This window comes from Pygocentrus nattereri, chromosome 15, assembly GCF_015220715.1.
Source record: "Pygocentrus nattereri isolate fPygNat1 chromosome 15, fPygNat1.pri, whole genome shotgun sequence".
In the NCBI taxonomy this organism is placed as follows: domain Eukaryota; kingdom Metazoa; phylum Chordata; class Actinopteri; order Characiformes; family Serrasalmidae; genus Pygocentrus; species Pygocentrus nattereri.
In genome coordinates, this window is record NC_051225.1 from 2,825,186 (window position 1) to 2,845,172 (window position 19,987).

Consider the following 19,987-nt stretch of genomic DNA (forward strand, 5'->3'; position numbering starts at 1 on the left):
CTGTATAAGATGCTGATATTCCTACTCGGCTACTTCAGTAAACAGTATATGGCACTGAGTCGTGATGTAGGTTAGACATTATGATGTTCTGGACCTTCGCTTGAGGAAATTTTCTGTAAGTGGGCCTTATTGAATTTTAATTAAAGACCCCTGTTCCAGATGATGGTTGCTAAGCAGAAATCTGATTACTGTCTGACTCATGCAAATCCAGAGTTCCCCCCCACGTTGATCGGATTACTCACAAAATCAGAGTTTTTCTGCAGTTATCAGATTAAGTCCATGTAAACACACTCAATGTTTACATACATCAAACTCTTTTTAAAATAATAATAGTAATAAAGTCAGTTTTGGGCCCTTTAAACATTTTTCATGTCAGCAGAGTATATACATCAGCATCAATTATCTGAGCTTTTCTCTTTCGGTACTGCTCTCCACTGACCTGTTCCATGTTTTGAAGGCGTTACTGGCCCTCTTGAACAGGTAGCCCTCCATGACGATCCCGTTCTCGGCGTCCACATTGTACTCCAGCTTGGTGTCGTCATTCGAATAGTCCTGAAAACACAGCAGAGGACAAGCACTCCATAATCCAGGCAAAGCAGACACTTTGTGGTACTTTGGGAGGCAGGATGAGAAAAAGCTATGAGTATTCGTCATATGGAAAGCAGCCCTTACATTCCATGGCAGGGAGACTGATGAGCGTAGAGCTACTATGGAACGCAGTTTTACAAATGACACTTCGTGCAAGTTAATATGATATTTTGCAAATACACAAGTTTTTAAAAGTTTTGAATCACTTATATCAGTAATATGATTCCAGTTCATCAAAGATTAATGTGTAAAATGATGCTAATATGACGCTACTTCTCTATAACTTCACAGGTTTCAACTAACTAGTACAGCGGAAAAATGAAGCAATGCTATAAGTCAATCTAAAATGACTGAGAGCTGCAGAACACTGAGAATGTTTAATATGTTTTAATGTTCAGTTCCTTCCTCCTAATTAGAGCTCCTTAACGAGCAGCTCGTTGTTACGTCAGAGTAACGAGCTCCGGCCACTCGCTGCTCAGCCGGCAGTTCGTTCTCCAGCTCCTTACACTAAATTCCCAAACTGGCGTCACCACTGAGCAGCTTTTCAGTCGGCAGCTGTGACAGAAGAACAGCTGAACAACCTGGAATCAGCCAGAAATGAACCCAACACCATTCGCCAGACGTGTCTGATCTTCAGAGTCGGACCAAATCAGACTGAGCCGTAAAACTGACCCAATATCAGGTTCAGCTCAGTTTGGCCAGTTTGTCCAGATCAGTATTAATGTTGTTTTGTTCCAGCCGGTCTGTAAAGCTTCTTACAGCCCGTTTAGTCTGGCGAATGGTGTTGGGTTGAGAAACATCCTAAGAAAAAGTCTCCGTCAGATTCCTGACATGTTCTTAAAGCGCAGATCTAAAGCGCTTTCACCTTTGTGCTTGAGTGTGTGGAGATTCTGTTCTTACCTAAGAAAAACCCCCACATTACACTGGTGAGTGTCAGAATCTTTGTCAGTGGGTTTTAGAAGACATTTCTTCTCAAGAACTGCTGGTAAATGAGACCCAATGTTAAGAATTCAGCCATGCAAAACAATTTAATTGAAACTTAAGCCTCTTTATTCATCTATCCTAAATAGAGACGGTACCCTCTATATCAGGGGTGTCAAACTCAACCAGTGTGAGGGCCACATTAAAAAAAAATCTCATCAAATCTGTCGACCAGAGAAAAAATGTTTTGTGCTGCGACCCAAACTGACCGATGTTTACTCAAAATATACAAAAACGTGACACTTCAAATATTCAAAATTTAAATCTTAGAACTGAAGGTTCTGTTTAGGTACATTTCTTGTTCCTCAGGGTACAAACAGTGTAGATGTTCCCTCAAAGGTTCTACAGTGGGTTTAAGGTCTGATTGTGGAGCTTAAATCAGTTCCTCCAGGTGAAAAGTTGGTATTTGTTCCTTTTCATGACCGAATGTTTTAAAACAGAGCAGTAGAGTAAAAGCCTGGAGGCGAGGCGGGGTGTGTGGAGTCAGTCCAGCTTAGAACAGATCATTGTGTTTGACACATGGGGTCTATATGTAGAGCAGGCGTGGAAGACCTCCTTACGATACAGTATATATGATACAGCCTTGCCCTTAATAGACTAATGACTATGACTAATGAGGCCTTGGCTCAGACAATCACAGCACAGGAAAGTTTAACTGTAGGCTGGAAAAGGGAACAAGACTAGTTATGCAGTATTCATTATATTGCTGATGTCACCCAACTTCCTGTGGAGGTCATCTGAGAATAGCCCAGTTAAGCAGAGGTATCCTTCTCACCGTATCCCTCGGTAACACGACCTCCGTCATTAGATCCTGTGCTTTTGTTTGTTTTATTTTCCTTCTCTGATGAGCAGAAGCCTCACTTTCCTGATCGTCATTGAGGAGACACCAGATAGTGCTGGAGGGGAAGGGTTAGCTTACAGCCGGCCGGCTTCTCGAGCCCTATCGGTCATCCTGAGGATACTTACTGTACAGCGTCTACACTATACTGCTCATGCGAGACATGTTTGTGCTACAGATGATAAACACAGCACTGGAGGGGAACGATCTGTCCGAATTAGAAAAACTGACGGGATAAAACTGCAACAAATTGGTCAGTCTAATACTGAGGTCTGTGGAAGCTAAAAGAAATACTATTAACGATATTTGATATTAAAGTGGGAGTTTGCATGTTCTCCCCGTGTCTGCGTGGGTTTCCTCCGGGTTCTCCGGTTTCCTCCCACAGTCCAAAGTCCATGCAGTCATTGTCTGTCTGGCTGCCCTGCGATGGACTGGCGACCTGTCCAGGGTGTATCCTGCCTTCCGCACGAAGACTGCTGGGATAGGCTCCAGCAACCCCCCCGCGACCCTGACGGAGAAGCGGCTTAGAAAATGGATGGATGGATGGATATTAAAGTGCCAACAAGTGCCTGGTCGATACATCAGCTGGCTGATAATACTGACCAATGAGCCGCTGTTTTATCACTATCAGAGGACATGCTGACCGTCATGCGGCGGTAACCTGGTTGCTCATGACTGGGATTTGAACTCACAACCTCCTGACAACGAGACGGTGAACCTAACATGACTCAACCCCTGTTTACATATACAGCAAAAACACAGACGGTATTAAAGCTCGAGATCAAAACACCATCATGGTTAAAACTACAATAGATTAGATTAGATTAGATTACACTTTGTCACTGTGTAGAGTTCAGGTACAGAGCCACGCGTTTACATGCACTCAATCTGATCATAACCGGATTTCTACAGTCACGTAAACAACACACTCTGATTTCTTAGATCAGAGTAAGGTCTAGAAAACTGAGAAACCTGATAAAAAGGCTGGGGTTTAGCTCAGTAGTCAGATTTCTCAGCCTGAGCATGTATGAAAACGGCGGTACTGGAAATAAGCGAGCAGCGTCGAAACCAAATACATGCTTGATGCAATGAAGGATGTAAATATTCATCTTCTACATGATGTTCATATTTTCAGGTAAAGTGACTCTGTTTTAAAAAATTGCAGCATCATGAAGTTTGAGCTTTATGTTACGTTTATGTCACTGATCACTGTCTGACTCACGTAGACCTGGAGTTTCCCCGTTATCTGATTACTCAAGCACATGTAAACGTATTATCGTACTATAAATCAGATTTTCTACCCTTATCAGATTATTAAGTGCCTGTGAACACACACAGTGTAACAGACTTAGGAGGACCAGTCAATGTGAGGGTTCCAGCTTAATTAGCCATCAAACAACCAGTGTTTCAATCGCCCAGCTGGCCTGGGAGCGCCTCGGAATCCCCCTTGGAGAGCTGGTGGAAGTGGCTGGGGAAAGGGAGGTCTGGGCTTCATTGCTTAGGATGCTGCCCCCGCGACCCGAACCCCGGACAAGCGGAAGATAATGGATGGATGGATGGATGGACAACCAGTGTTTCATATAAATAAAGAACACATCTACATCTACTAATCATCAAGCTTTTCCTCAGCTGAGATGAAACACCAAATCCGTGGCTCTACATCCCTAATTTTAGGTCAGATATTATTTCCTGGATTTACACACTCATCAGTGAGTCAGTGAGTCAGGTCAGTATTATTACCACGTTTTCCAGCTAAGACTCCAGATTAGATGAGGAACCTGTTCACCGCCTGTGACGCAAGAGCCAAAAGTGTCCAAAAGCGACTAACAGCACTGGGCTTTTTTAAGAGGAGACGAGACAAATTCTTCCTGTCAGAACAAAAATGTGGACGTCTGAAACGGTAACTTCACAGGAGAAGGAAAAAGAGTCTTAACTTTTAAGTAAATGTAACAAGAGTTTAATTGACTTTAGTTACACCGGTCAGGCAGAACATCATGACCACCTCCTTGTTTCTACACTCACAGTCCACTTTATCTGCTCCACTTACTGTATAGCTGCACTTTGTAGTTCTACAGTTACAGACTGTAGTCCATCTGTTTCTCTGATACTCTGTTACCCTGTTCTTCAGTGGTCAGGACCCCCATGGACCCTCACAGAGCAGGTACTATTTGGGTGGTGGGTCATTCTGTGGGCAGCGTCCTGTGACCACTGATGAAGGACTCGAGGACGACCAACACAAACTGTGCAGCAGCAGATGAGCTGTCGTCTCTGACTTTACATCTACAAGGTGGACCGACAAGGTAGGAGTGTCTAATAGAGTGGACAGTGAGTGGAGACAGTGTTTAAAAACTCAAGCAGCGCTGCTGCGTCTGATCCACTCAGACCAGCACAACACACACTAACATACCACCACCACGTCAGTGTCACTGCAGTGCTGAGAATGACCCACCACCCAAACAGTACCTGCTCTGTGAGGGTCCATGGGGGTCCTGACCACTGAAGAACAGGGTAACAGAGTATCAGAGAAACAGATGGACTACAGTCTGTAACTGTAGAACTACAGAGTGCAGCTATACAGTAAGTGGAGCTGATAAAGTGGACAGTGAGCGTAGAAACAAGGAGGTGGTCGTAATGTTTTGGTTGTATGACTAGATGAAATGGGAGGGACTAATAAAGTGCGACTGAATGGACAGTGATGTGTCACACAGCAGAATCGCTGACAGGAGGATGAGGCAGCTCTGGCCATTACGTGTGTCCAGATTGAGTTTCTCTCTCAGTAACCGGAGCATTCAGGCCAAAGCTGAAGCCAAGCGGCTGCCAGCTCCCTCACCGGGCTTTTCCACCACGGCATTTCTAAAGCCCTGGGTATATTTGGGGTGACAGAATGCAGGCTGTGGACGCGAAAGAATGAAACCGCTTCCCTCAGAAGAAACATCTCCACCGCAGCCTTAGTGTGGCAGTAAATGGACTCTGCTTGAGAAGGAAGGCTTTGCTAAGAGTCTTAACGCGACAGTTTGATGGCTTTAGGAAGCTGCATTCTCAAACACAGGCAATCAGAAAAATCATGTCTAATGTAGGCTAATGGAGCAAGCAATAATAATAATAATAATAATAATAATAATTTTTTATCAATACAGCGCTTTTCATGCCGGGGGCAGCTCAAAAGTGCTTTACAAGCAGGTGATAAAGCTACACAAGACACAAGTATTAATTTAGAGTCATATATAGTTGGCGGTATAGTGTAGTGGGTAACGCCTCTGCCTTCGACACTGACTGGGGTTCAATCCCCCACCAAGGCAAACACCATACACTATACCCAAAAGAGTCCTTGGGCAAGACTCCTAACACCACCCTGGCCTACCTGTGTATAATGATCTAATTGTAAGTCGCTCTGGATAAGAGCGTCAGCCAAATGCCCTGAATGTAAATGTAAATTCAGTCAAACTAAAAGATAAACAGAGTTTTAATTAAGCGCCGAGTTAGAGAGATACGTTTTTAGATGCTTCTTAAAAGTGAGCACTGAGCTCAACTGTCTGATTAAGGCTGAACTGAGCTCCACAGTTTAGAAGCAGAAGAACTGAAAGAGCCTCTCCACATTCTCTGTATTTTACAGAGGGTGTTTATAGAAGGTCAGAACCTGCAGATCTAAGATCATAAACAGACGCTCTATGATGTCGAGGTGGGAATCTTCAGGCACCTCGCGATTCGATGACGATTCAGAGGCTGCGATGCGATTATAAAGCGAAAGGAGGAGAAAGTGCCTCTTTTTTAGCATTTGGGTTGTGACTCCTGACCTAGCCTGGCTTTAATGCAGAGCCGGTCAGATTTCTCGCTCATCCAGCTGTGTTTTTGTTATGTGCCGTCACAGACTGTCCAGGCGCTGCACTTACCCACTTCCAAGTTCTGCCGTTTGCGTTCCGTCAACATTACGTTATATATGAAATATTTTAAAAAATGATTGACATTTATGAATCGATTCAGAATCGTTCACGTCCGCATCGCGATGCATCTAAGAATCAATTTTTCCCCCACCTCTACTCTACAGCTTTAAAAACTAGTAGCAGAACTTTAATAACTATCTAGAACGATACAGGCAGCCAGTACAGCTCTTGGAGTGATGTGCTCCGTTTTGTTCTTGTTAGGATGCTGCTGCACTCTGTACGAGTTGTAGAGGACAGACTGTTTTCTTAGGAACTTCAGTAAGAAGATCATTACAGTGATCAACTCTGCTTGTAACGTGCATGAATACGTTTCTCTGCGAAAGCCTGAACACTAGTGATATTTCTCAAATGACAGAAAGCTACTTTAGTAAAAACGACTGGATAAGAAGTAATAACTGTATGACGTTCTGCTGCTCACAAAAATTTAAAATATTAAATTTTTAAAAATATTGTAGGAGCCTGAATTTTTTCTGTATTTTAGTCCATACAGTGTCAGAATCCACATAATCAAGTCTATTAGAGATAGTGAGCAATTCCACACACTTTGAAGCAAGAGTCTAAGGTTTATGCTGCTAATTGGTGGGGTATAAACTTCTATTACTTGTTAATTACATCGGCCTCTGAGCTCCAGCGTAGAAGCAAACTTCAGACACGAAACATCACCTACTCTTCAGGCGGCCTTTGAAATGTATAAGGCTTCATAGAAACAAGACTGAGAAAGACGCTTGATGTATGTTACTCAGTATTGGTGAGTGCTTAAATTAGCCACCCGTCCAGAACATCTGGATCAAAGCTCCAATTTAAAATTCAGAGACAAACTCAATGAACCATTCAGCACGTCTGGGAAACACAACGGAGACCTTTTCAAAATAGACAGTCTGATTCAGCATCACTAACAGCAGAGTCGGTCAGTCAGGAAGGAGCAGGACAGTGACGCTGAGAGGAAGTGCATACGGGGGCCAAAGAGGATGAACAGCTCAGATGTGGACCTTCACAAACAAAAGCATCTGACATCAACATCAGGGAAGGAGCCACGCTTAACGTCTTCAGGCTGAGGAACATCAATCCATGTGCTTACAAATGATTGTTTATAGACAGTTTAAGCTTTTAAACTCCATGGAACCACCAGTAGCTCCAAAACGCACTTCGTCATATTCTTTACTTCATAACTTTCGCATTTCATAAGCTTCATTCAAAAGGTGGGTGTCATATGAGAGCTTAAGACAACAGTTAGTTCCGGCTACGTGAGCTGATTGTGAGTAAACCATGACGTTATGGTGAAATAACAGCACAGTCAGAACACTTCTCAACCAAACACTACCTCTCTGCTGAGATGCTGTTGCTAAGCAACGACTCTAACAGCTGTAGGAGATGCTCGAGCCGTCTGAGCGTTTTTACTTCTTACTTTGCCACAAACAGAAAACGGACACTGTTAAGACCACATCTGACCGACAGCCGATTTGGTCCGACTCTGAAGACGAGACGACACTAAATTCCCAAACTGTCGTCTCCACTGAGCAGCTTTTCAGTCGGCAGCTGTGACAGAAGAACAGCTGAACAACCTGGAATCAGCCAGAAATGAACCCAACACCATTCGCCAAACTAAACAGGCTGTAAGAAGCTTTACAGACCGGCTGGAACAAAACAACATTAATACTGATCTGGACAAACTGACCAAACTGAGCTGAACCTGATATTGGGTCAGTTTGATGGCTCAGTCTGATTTGGTCCGACTTTGTCTTTTCCAATAAACTGGCTCTTATCAGAATATGTCCAAAATAAGAGATTTTAAGAACAACCTAAGGATCCTGTAGGAACCTTTTGTGTGTATTTTTGTAAATTAGATGTAAATGAGATGCAAATTTGATTTGGCTCACTTGCATCAGAAAATGTGTATCCTAACAACCACCTGGAAGACCTGGTCGACCCCAAAACTGCCCCCATCAGATAAAGACCACTGAAAGCTTTGATCTCTGAGAGAGAGGAGAACATCAAGCTGCTTCAGATCTGAAAACATCCACAGGTGCTTCTGTCCATCCTTCCACTGTAAGAAGACCACTCAGCGCCGTGGGTCTGAAAGGACGTGTAGCTGATCAAGAAGAACCTCACTGAGAAAAGGAGACGGACACACCAAACAAAGAAGCTGAACGATGGACTGACCACCCCAGAGTCCAGACCTCGGCACCACTGAATGGGTTTGATCACTTCAGAAAATAATCAACCAGCTTCTGAGACTGAGCTTTGGAGGCGTGTCTGCAGGTTCTCTGAGGAGCTGAAAGTGAGTCTCCTGAGAAGAACGGAAGCTGGATTGCAGGGAAAGAGCGGCTTCATGTTGAATAAATAACTTTTCTGTTTTTTTCTTTTTTTCATTTTGACTGAAAATTGAATAAATGAAAGGTGGTCTCTGCACAGCACCGTGCGCAGTTACCAGTCATGAGCTGACGACAGAGATGGACAATGGTCACAACATACATTTAGGGACCACCAGAGGTAGGAATACATTTCAAAGACATAACAGTCAGTTTCACATGGAAGGAGACCATCACAAAATAAAAAAATTCAACATTCATCAACATGAAAAGCACACAATGTCCACACACTGACCACACGTCAAAACATCAGGCTAACAGGCTGGCCAGCTGTTTTGCCCTTTTAGCCCTCGGACCACCACAAACAACACAAAAAGTCTGTGCACCCCCGGCACAATATAACTGTCTAATACAGTCTAATACAATAAAATACACATTAGAGCTTCTATTTAACTCACCAGGTACCACACATAGTGGAACCTGCTGAAGATCTTCATGCCTGACCGATGGAGCGTGAGTGTGAGTGGTCAGCAGTGACGCTGCATAGAACCTCCGAGCATCTTAGCAACAGCCCTGTCCCTCCACCTCTGAGCACCAGCCGCTCTACTGACCGCAAGTATACGCCTAACTGCTTCCATCCCTGCTGGCTCCTCCCCCTCCGGCATGCTGTAATGCTGTACAAAGGCCACCAAAGGTCACCCGCCTCTGTGCTAGCTTTAGCCGCCAGGCTAAAATAGCCACACTCTGAGGAACAGCCCTGCTGCATTAAATATTTACAGCGTGCGTTCAAGAGGAATCCGCCGCTGAAGATCCTACAGGACTTTCTGTGCTTCTCTGCGCTGTACGTGCCTCAAAACGCCGCTTCTTCCATTTCACTGAATGACCTCGAATCTCTAACTCTTTGAAACAAGAGGAGGAACGGTGTGGAAAGAGCAGATTCTCCACTGTCAATCCATAACAAACGTGTGTTTGACGAGATGAGATGCGTTTATTGTCATTGCACAGTGAACAACGAACTGAGCAGCAATCCAACGGCACTTCCTACACACAAAACAATGTAAACATAAGGCTAAAATATATGAAGTGCTGATTTAAGGGGGAAAAAAAAAGTTGTAAGTGGAAGAGGAGATATTTCATTTTGATTTAAATAAATATTCACATCAAAACTCCCAGAAGTGCAGAAACTGTCCATAAAGAACGTGAATCAAATTGAAGTGTAGCTCACTGTATGAACTGTTCTATTAAACTAGTCCCACAGCAAAAAATAACCAAACTATTTCAAAGACAATAAATGATTAAGATCTTAATGTTGACGTGATTATGATTATGTTCTGATCTATTTAAACCCAAGGCATTAAAACACACCGATCAGGCGTAACATCAGGACCACCATCATTGATGAGACACAGGAGCTCGTTCAGCTGAAGACTCATCGTACCAGAATGCACCACAGAGCGCCACAGGAGGTCATTCTTACCTGTGGCCATCAAACTCTATAACTCCTCCCTCAGTGTGTGACTCACAAAACTCAATACCAAACTGTTCATATGTGCAATAATAACAATTGTGTGTGTAAAAACTCAGAGGGACACTAACTTCATTTAAATTTTAATATTTTAATATTTAAAATTTAAATAATTGTAACTGCTTTATACCTGATGTTTAATATTACTATCACAATCACCGCCACCTTACTATATTCTTAAGTACTTAAATCTGGGGTACATACTGTAAATTCTCTATATTGCCTTAAATTATTAGTAAAGTGTTTATTTTTACATAAATGGCTGCAACTGTAACAACTGCAATTTCCCCCTGGGATCAATAAAGGAATCTGAGTCTGAACCTCCTTGTTTCTGCGCTAATCGTCCACTTTATCAGCTCCACTGACCGTATAGCTGCACTTTGTATTTCTACAGTTACAGACTGTAGTCCATCTGTTTCTCTGATACTCTGGTACCCTGTTCTTGCTCTGACACTACAGTGTGAACTGTAGGGCAATGAAGTTTCAGTGATACTAAGTCAGATCTAGGGATTAACTGAGTGCTTTAAACAGTTGTTGAAATTTTGTAACAGTGGGTCTCTGAGAGCTAAAGAAAGTGATGTTTTAACTGTGTGTAATATCAAACATAATTATTACATTTAAAATATAATACAACATATAGAATGCCTTGTGTTTTAAGTGGTAATCAAATCTCAAGGCCAAAAGCTCAATAAAAATATAACTCAATTTAAAAAAGTACAAATAGACAATTACAGTATAATAATTATCATTTATTAACTTCTTGTTGTTCCCAACTTCCCAAAAATATTGAATTAAAGTCTCTAAAAATGTAGGCCAGATTCCAACATATGATAATTAAATCTGCACTGTATGAGTTACTGTTAATGTCACTCCCACACTTTTGAACATGGTATGTATTTCAACTGTTTTACAATGATTGTGTAATTTGAACCGAATATATAGTGAAATATTAGTAACTGCAGACTTTTAATAGTTCAATGTCACATCACAACATCACACACTCCAACTATTAGTCAGCAAATTTAACAATTTAACAACTCTCAAAGTCACCCAGCAATAAGACATTTAACAGATGGTCACACTGCGCAGACTCACAGACACAGACACACCGCGCAGACACGCAGACACACTGCGCAGACTCGCAGACACACTGCGCAGACTCGCAGACACACTCACAGACACACTGCGCAGACACACTCACAGACACACTGCGCAGACTCGCAGACACACTGCGCAGACTCGCAGACACACTGCGCAGACTCGCAGACACACTGCGCAGACTTGTAGACACACTGCGCAGACTCACAGACACACTGCGCAGACTCACAGACACACTGCAGACTCACAGACACTGCGCAGACACACTGCACAGACTCGCAGACACACTGCGCAGACTCACAGACACACTGCGCAGACACACTGCACAGACTCGCAGACACACTGCGCAGACTCACAGACACACTCACAGACACACTGCGCAGACACACTCACAGACACACTGCGCAGACTCACAGACACACTGTAACTGCTTCAGTAATAGTACTAATGGAGCACAGAGTGAATCCGTGACGCGTATCCAGTTTCACTGATTCAGGGCATCAAAGAACCGAACGCCATGCATGTCTGGGCTGGAGCTCCAGTAAACATCAGTGCGCTGCCGTCATGACCTCGAAGACAATTACACCAGCACGTAACACCACGACCTTACGCACTGCTACGGTCACTTACGGCCACGCAGGAAAGCACCTACACACACTCGGCAGGACGGCATGGGAAGGAAAACTCACCTGCAGAGCAGCCTTGGAGTGAGCGGAGAGAAAGAAAGAAAGAGAGCAGGTTAGAAATGCTGATACACAGTGTCGAGAGAGAGAGAGAGAGAGACAGAGGGAGGGAGAGGGAGAGAGAGAGAGAGAGAGAGAGAGAGAGAGAGAGAGAGAGAGAGAGAGAGAGAGAGAGAGAGAGAGAGAGAGAAACAGAGGGGGGGAGAGAGAAAGAAAGAGAGAGAAAGGAAGAGAGAGAGAGAGAGAAAAAGAGAGACACGGAGGGAGAGAGAGAGAGAGATAGAGAGAAAGCGAGAGAGAGATACAGAGAAAGAAAGAGAGGAAGAGAGAGAGATAGAGAGGGAGAGGGAGAGAGAGGGAGGGAGGGAGAGAGAAAGAAAAAGAGAGAGGGTGAAAGAAAACAAAAATAGCACTGAAAGCCGAGCCGGCGAAACAGCAGCGTCCCAACATCAGCACTTAAGGACGAGTCAGACTGGCTCTAATGGACGGAGACACGTTTACCCCATTTTAACCCTTTTAACGTCTGTCCTAAGAGAAGCTGGTGAGCAGCACGTCCACACTTTCCATATTAAAACACATCAGTATGAGGAATCTGAGTTTCCTTGAGGTACAAACAGTGCAGATGTTCCCTCAAAGGTTCTCCAGTGGTTCTAAGGTCTGATTGTGGAGCTTAAATCAGGTCCTCCAGGTGAAAAGTTGGTATTTGTTCCTTTTCATAACCGAATGTTTTAAAACAGAGCAGTAGAGTAAAAGCCTGGAGGCGAGGCGAGGCAGGGTGTGTGGAGTCAGTCCAGCTTAGAACAGATCATCTCAGTGGATTATGGTTCAGTTATGTTCCCTCACTAAAGGCACTGAGATGAACCCACCCCAGTGACAAGAGGGACGCTGCACCAGTGACAGTCTAGTACCTTTATTTCTGAGGGCATCTCTGAATAATGTATCTAAAAGGTTCTACAGCTTGTAATAACAGCAGAATCTTTGCTGGTGTTGCGTTTGGTGTCGAGCTGGGATGTTCTTGAGAGAACCAACATAACACATCAACTTATCATCCTAGTTTAGTTACTGGTGTATTTACTGGTGATGTAACAGCATCTGGTGAGTTCATGTTCATCTGGTAGAGCACAAACAGCCGTTAGCTTCAGCTGCAAGTGCTGCCAAAGAGGGTGCAGCTCTACCTGCTTTTGAAGGCTATAAAATGGGAAAATATTAAGTCAAATAAATAACATATTTGGCTACAGTTGATGGTCAAGACGATTACTGTCACTGCCAATGCTTTATCTGTTTTGTTTGTGTTTATTGTAAACTGTACTGTATATTGAGCTGAATGGATAAAAGTTGATGACCCCAAAGTATATCCAACCCTTATGTTTACAAACATTCCTGGTTGTACTGGTTGAAATTTTTCCTCAGGTAGGACTTTTGTCTGACCGGTAACCTTAACCTTTGGGATGAGCTGGAGTGATCCAGAACTGATCATCTGACGCAACTAACGCTCAATCAAAGCCTCACAGCAATGTTCCAACATTTAACGTAAAGAGACGAGGCTGTTGCTGCAGCAAAGGGGGACAAGCTCCCTATTAATGCCCTTCATTTCATGAGAAACTCTGGGAGTCTACAAACCTGTGGACGTGTACTGAGCGTATCCACATGGACCCACGGGCCTTAATGCAGGATCACCTTCTCTAAGCCACTCACTGGCATCCAAACAGGCCGCTAAACTGAGGCCGCCGCTCCGCTCTCCTCAGCGGCTGAGCTTGTGCTGCCGACCCCAAACTCAATAATGAATGACAGTGACGGCGCTGCACACCTGCAGAGATCAGCTTACAGCCTCCCTCTCCTCCCTCACTGTAACCGTTAATACCACTGAAGCATACGCACAGCGCGAAACAACAAAACATAGAACAAACGGACCTCAGCAACTCGCCATAAACATGACCGGGGACGTCTAAACAGGACGGTTCAGCACACACTTCTAAACACAAACTGGACTTTCAACGGGATATTATGAAATGTACTAATTCTAAAAGTTAAACAAACAAACAAATAAATAAATAAATATTATTCAGTTAGCAATTAATCATTTTGTAATTACTATTAATTACACAGTAACTATGTATTCAGCAACTACTATGAATTACTCAGCATCTACCATGAATACTATGAATTACTCAGCAACTACTATGAATTACTCAGCAACTACTATGAATACTATGAATAACTCAGCAACTACTATGAATAACTCAACAACCACTATGAATACTATGAATAACTCAGCAACTACTATGAATACTATGAATAACTCAGCAACTACTATGAATAACTCAACAACCACTATGAATACTATGAATAACTCAGCAACTACTATGAATACTATGAATAACTCAGCAACTACTATGAATAACTCAACAACCACTATGAATACTATGAATAACTCAGCAACTACTATGAATACTATGAATTACTCACTAACTACTATGAATTATTCAGTAACTACTATGAATTACTCAGTATCTACTATGAATTATTCAACAACTATGAATTACTCAGCATCTACTATGAATTTTTCATTAACGACTGAATTATTCAATAAGAACTATGAATTACTCAGTAACTACTATGAATACTATGAATTACTCAGCAACTACTATGCATACTATGAATTACTCAGTAACTACTATGAATTACTCAGTAACTACTATGAATTACTCAGTAACTACTATAAATTACTCAGTAACTACTATGAATTATTCAGCAACAACTATGAATTATTCAGTATACACTATGAATTATTCATTAATGACTGAATTATTCAATAAGAACTATGAATTATTCAGTAACTACTATGAATTTCTCAGTAACGACTATGAATTAAACTGGTGGAGTGTAAACCTAAAGAGGATCTTTGGAATAAAACGAGTTTTTATGGAGCAGCAGTCATGAGGTTAACTGGCTATTCACCCATCAGAGCTCTACTCCCTTTCAACATCACACTGTAGCAGCTACAGAGATGGAGGGATAGATGGATAGACAGGGGGAGAGAGAGAGTAAGAGTGAAAGAAAAAAGAGTGAAGACTCCAGTCTTTCTACCTTTTGCTGAATCGTGGAGTGCTTCATTTCCATGTCCCTCTTCTCCTTCGCTGCATCCACCATCAGCTGATCTAACTGAAAGACAAACATCTTGGGTCAGAACTGTGAGAGAAAGGGCGAGAGACACAGAGAGAGAGGGGGAGAGAGGGAGAGGCACAGAACTATATGCTGGGTATACAGTGAAGTGGCGTTTAGCCTTTTCAGGCTTGAATACGCGGAAAGCTGCTTCAAACCATTATACACTATGAAACTTCTGAAATTCAGCTAAAATTCAATCTACAGCTCACACAAACTCACCCAAGACGCATTTCACCCACTCATTACGGTCTGCAGGGAACACTTCCAGGCCAACTTACGGCTGGGCTGCACGTTGGGCTCCGTTCATATAATGATTAATAACAACCAGCGGTAGTTACAGTTTAAGCCCTTCTACTCAGCAAAGGCATCATATGATCACAACAGCCATATTTCCATACTTTTACAAAGAGATCATTAATGTTAACCTTCTCTTCCAAACATATGCTGACCACAAAAGTATTTGGACACTTTAACCGGTTAACATTGCTACACTTTACTGAGGTTCTTTAGGTCACTTCATGAAATGCTTAACAAAATGATATTTTTTACCAGGAAAAGCACTTTCAGCACAACAAGGACCTGATGGTGGAGAGGAACTCCAACCAGACTGTACTAAGGCTGCTGTAAAGTCCAAGTCTGGGGCTGGTTCTCTCACAATGCTGGTACTGAGCTTGTGTCCACAAACACATTTTGGATGTAATGCTGCATTATCATCATAATCATCTGCAACACGGCAGCAGTCTTGGAACGAACTGTTTTTATTCAGTACCTACTATGAATTCTATGAATTACTCAGTAACTACTATAAACGATTCAGTAACTACTAAGAAGTACCCAGTAATTGCTATAGCTTACCCATTAAATACTATGAATAAATCTATAACTACTATAAATTACACAGTAACTACTATAAATAATATAGTAACTACTGTGAAATACAAAGTAACTACTATAAATAATATAGTAACTACTGTGAAATACAAACTACTATAAATTACTCAGTAACTACTATAAATTACTCAGTAACTACAATGAATTATGCCGTAATTACCATGAATTACTCAGTAATTTCTATTAATAATTCATAAACTACTACAAAGTACACAGTAACTCCTATAAATAATAGGATAACTAAAGTGAAACACAGTAGCCACTATGAATAATTCAGTAATGACTATAAATTACTCAGTAATTTCTATGAAGAATTACACAGTAACTACTATATATTACACAGTAATTACTATGAACACGTCATTAACCACTATGAATTAAATGGTAACTACTATAATGTACACAGTAACTACTATAAATTACACAGTAATTACTAGGAATAATTCAGTAACTACTATAAATTACAAGTAAATACTATAAATTACTCAGTAACTACTAAGAATTACACAGTAACTACAGGCTGAAAATTGGTGGACAAATCAAACACTTAAGTTCTGTTCCTTCAGTAGTTCTTTAGTGAAGAACGTGTTTTTATATAGAACCTTTTGAAAGGGGTTCTATATAGCACCAAAAAGGGTTCCTATATTGTCACAAGTCTATGTAGAACCATTGCCTTTACTAAGAAACTTTTGAAGATCCATCAATTTAAAGTGTGTTGTTACAATAGCTGAACTCTTTCTGGAGCTACAGAGCAAACTTCTCAAAAAAGGTTCTATATAGAACCATCTACAGCACATTCTCCATCCATCTGAAAAACGCCAAGAACCCTTTAATTATGCAATGGGTTCTTTGAGTGTTCATGGTTTTAAACAGAACCATTTTCTTTACTAAAGAACCCTTGAAGAACCTTCTGCTTAAGCATGTGCGTTAGAGACTTCACACAAATTGTTCCTCATAGTTTAGTTATTTATTTTTTGCTTTCTAGTAAAAGGAACCAAACCAAACGCGAGTTGTAAAAGCTGACCGCACACTGCAGCAGCGGCAGGTCCACCCTTTAAAGAGCCGACGGACTCTTCTGAAGCTCTAAACAGGCGTTTTGTTTTGCTGGATCAGGAAGCTGGTGATAAGATCATGGGAAACGTTTTCTCCTCCGCTCTGCAGCCAAATTCCCACTGCAGTTTGTGGAGTTTAGGGCTGAAACAGCAGCAATAGTGACGGAGATGGCCGTGTGAACATTAATCACCACAGCTACTGACCACTACAGACCAGCCTCACACAGCACCAACAACATGATACTCATCAGCAGCTCAGAGGGAAGCAAAGCAGAATTAAAGAAAGCTTTTTGGTGCTACACGGAACCCACTTCAAAAAGGTTCTATACAGAACCATCCTCAGCACGCCACCAATATGAAAGAACCTTTTATCAAGGAAAGAGTTCTTGAAGCGTTCATGGTTCTATGTAGAACCATTAGCTTTACTACAGAGCCCTTGTAACACCAACATTAAGTATGTTGGTCCAAAAGGTGAACTGTTTGATGCTATAAAGAACCCTTTTTCAAAAAGGTTCTATACACAACAATCTACAATGTATTCTTCTTCAATGTGAAGAACCATCTCACCACGCAAAGATCTAACGAAAGAACATAAACTTTAAGTGCGTTGTTACAATATTAGAACCTTTTTGGTGCTACACAGAACCCTTTTCAAAAAGGTTCTATATAGAACCATCTACAACACATACTCCAATCTGAGGAACCATTTTACCTGCAAAGAACCCTTTAATCATGGAAAGGGTTCTTTAAACGTTCATGGTACTATGTAGAAGCATTACTTTTACTAAAGAACCATTGAAGAACCATCATTCTTTAAGTGTGTCATTATAACAGGTGAACCCTGTTATGTTTTGGTGCTGTATAGAACACTTTTCAAAAAACGTTCTATACAGAACATCTACAGCACATTCTCCATCTATCTGAAGAACGCTTTCACAATGCAGAGAACCCTTTAAATCAGGCAAAGGGTTCTTTGAGTGTTCAGGGTTCTATACAGAACCATTTTCTTTACTGAAGTGTGTGATTACAACTTAAGAACGCTTTTTGGTGCTAGACTGAACCCTTTTCAAAAAGGTTCTATTTACAGGAAATCAATTACGTAAATATTTGTCCCAAAATTTGTGACAAAATTTCATTTCAAAAGAAATCACTGTGTGTTTACACGCAGTTAATAATTCGATATCTACACAAAATCAGATGCTCATTAATCCACCACTAAACAATCTTGTAGGTCAAACCACTCTGACTAGTTTTGTTCACATCTTAATGATTCACCGGTGCAAAAATGATGAAAAACTAGTGGAATTTTCCCTTCAAGCAGCAGCTCATATTAATATATTCTCCTTAAAAATCCTACAAATTAAAATAGTTTTTTTATGAATATTTCACAGATGGCATAACAGCACTTCGTATTCTGATGCTGATATTAAAAGAGTGAGTATTGAGTGATGCCGACATCAATCTGATATTTCTTCCTCATAACCGAACACCTTTGAAATCAGCTGTTAATTAATTAAAACACTTCAGATTTCAAACCATTATACCACCTTTTCTTTCCCAATAAAATATCACTATTGAAACATTGATTATCGGCTGTTATACATTTAGTTCCGGCCACGCAAGCTGAGGTTGAGAGGCGTCCTAACTGTGCTCATTTTTCTCCATAACATCACAGGTTTCTCCCAAACACTATCACTCCGCTGAGACGCCGTTGCTAAGCAACGACTCTGACAGCTGTAGGAGCCGCCTGAACGTTTTTACTTCTTACTTTGCCACAAACAGAAAACGGACACTGTTACGATCACATCTGACTGACAGCCGATTTGGTCCGACTCTGAAGACGAGACGACACTAAATTCCCAAACTGTCGTCACCACTGAGCAGCTTTTCAGTCTTGCAGCTGTGACAGAAGAACAGCTGAACAACCTGGAATCAGCCAGAAATGAACCCAACACCATTCGCCAAACTAAACGGGCTGTAAGAAGCTTCACAGACCGGCAGGAACAAAACAACATTAACACTGATCTGGACAAACTGACCAAACTGAGCTGAACCTGATATTGGCTCAGTTTTACGGTTCAGTCTGATTTGGTCCGACTCTGAAGATCAGACACGTCTGGCGAATGCCAGACCGCTAAAGAGTGAGTTATTATTACTACTATTACGTCACATTAGATGTAATTAGATGTTGATCTAAGGTAGAACTTTACACAGATACATCACTTTAGACCAAGGCTGACCAAAGCAGGGCTGACCAAAGCAGGGCTGACCAAAGCAGGGCTGACCAAAGCAGGGCCCACAGGCCAGTGCTGGCTGACAAGGATGTTTGATTTAGCCCACCAAAAAGCTGCTGCACAACCTGCACAACGGTCAGGAGGAATTCTGGACCATTCCTCTTTACAAAACTGTTTCAGTTCAGGAATATTCTTGGGAAGTCTGGTGTGAATCGCTCTCTTGAGGTCATGCCACAGCATCTCAATCGGGTTGAGGGCAGGACTCTGACTGGGCCACTCCAGAAGTGTATTTTCTTCTGTTGTTGATTTACTTCTGCGTTTTGGGTCGCTGTCCTGTTGCATCACCCATCCTCTGTTGTGCTGCAGTTTGGCGGACAGATGGTCTCAGGTTTTCCTGCAAAATGTCTTGATGAACTTGGGAATTCATTTTTCTGTTGAAGACAGCAATCCGTCCAGGCCCTGAGGCAGCAAAGCAGCCCCAAACCGTGATGCCCCCTCCACCACATTTCACAGTTCGGATGAGGTTTTGATGTCTGTGCACTGAGCCCTTTTTGTTCCTTCCAAACAACTCAATTTTGTTTTCATCTGCTCTCAGAATATTTTGCCAGTATTGCTGTAGAACATCCAGGTCCTCTTTTGCAAACTTCCACGTGCAGCAAAGCAGTGGCTTCTCCGTGGTGTC

The 19,987-nt window shown here is 42.0% G+C and overlaps 1 protein-coding gene across 6 annotated transcripts in view; it reads right to left on the bottom strand.

The window, feature by feature from the left end:
- LOC108430250 (arf-GAP with coiled-coil, ANK repeat and PH domain-containing protein 2) overlaps positions 1–19,987 on the bottom strand; it is an 88,092-nt gene that overhangs the window by 26,071 nt on the left and 42,034 nt on the right. For 3 of the 6 annotated variants that reach the window (XM_017702618.2, XM_017702620.2, XM_017702617.2), the window contains exons 9-11: positions 15,051–15,125; positions 11,970–11,981; positions 440–552 (exon numbers count right to left, since the gene is read on the bottom strand). In XM_017702618.2, coding sequence (XP_017558107.1) covers positions 440–552; positions 11,970–11,981; positions 15,051–15,125 — 200 coding nt within the window. The remainder of the gene's footprint in view (positions 1–439; positions 553–11,969; positions 11,982–15,050; positions 15,126–19,987) is intronic. The other 3 variants (XM_017702622.2, XM_017702621.2, XM_017702619.2) reach the window with 1 other exon arrangement.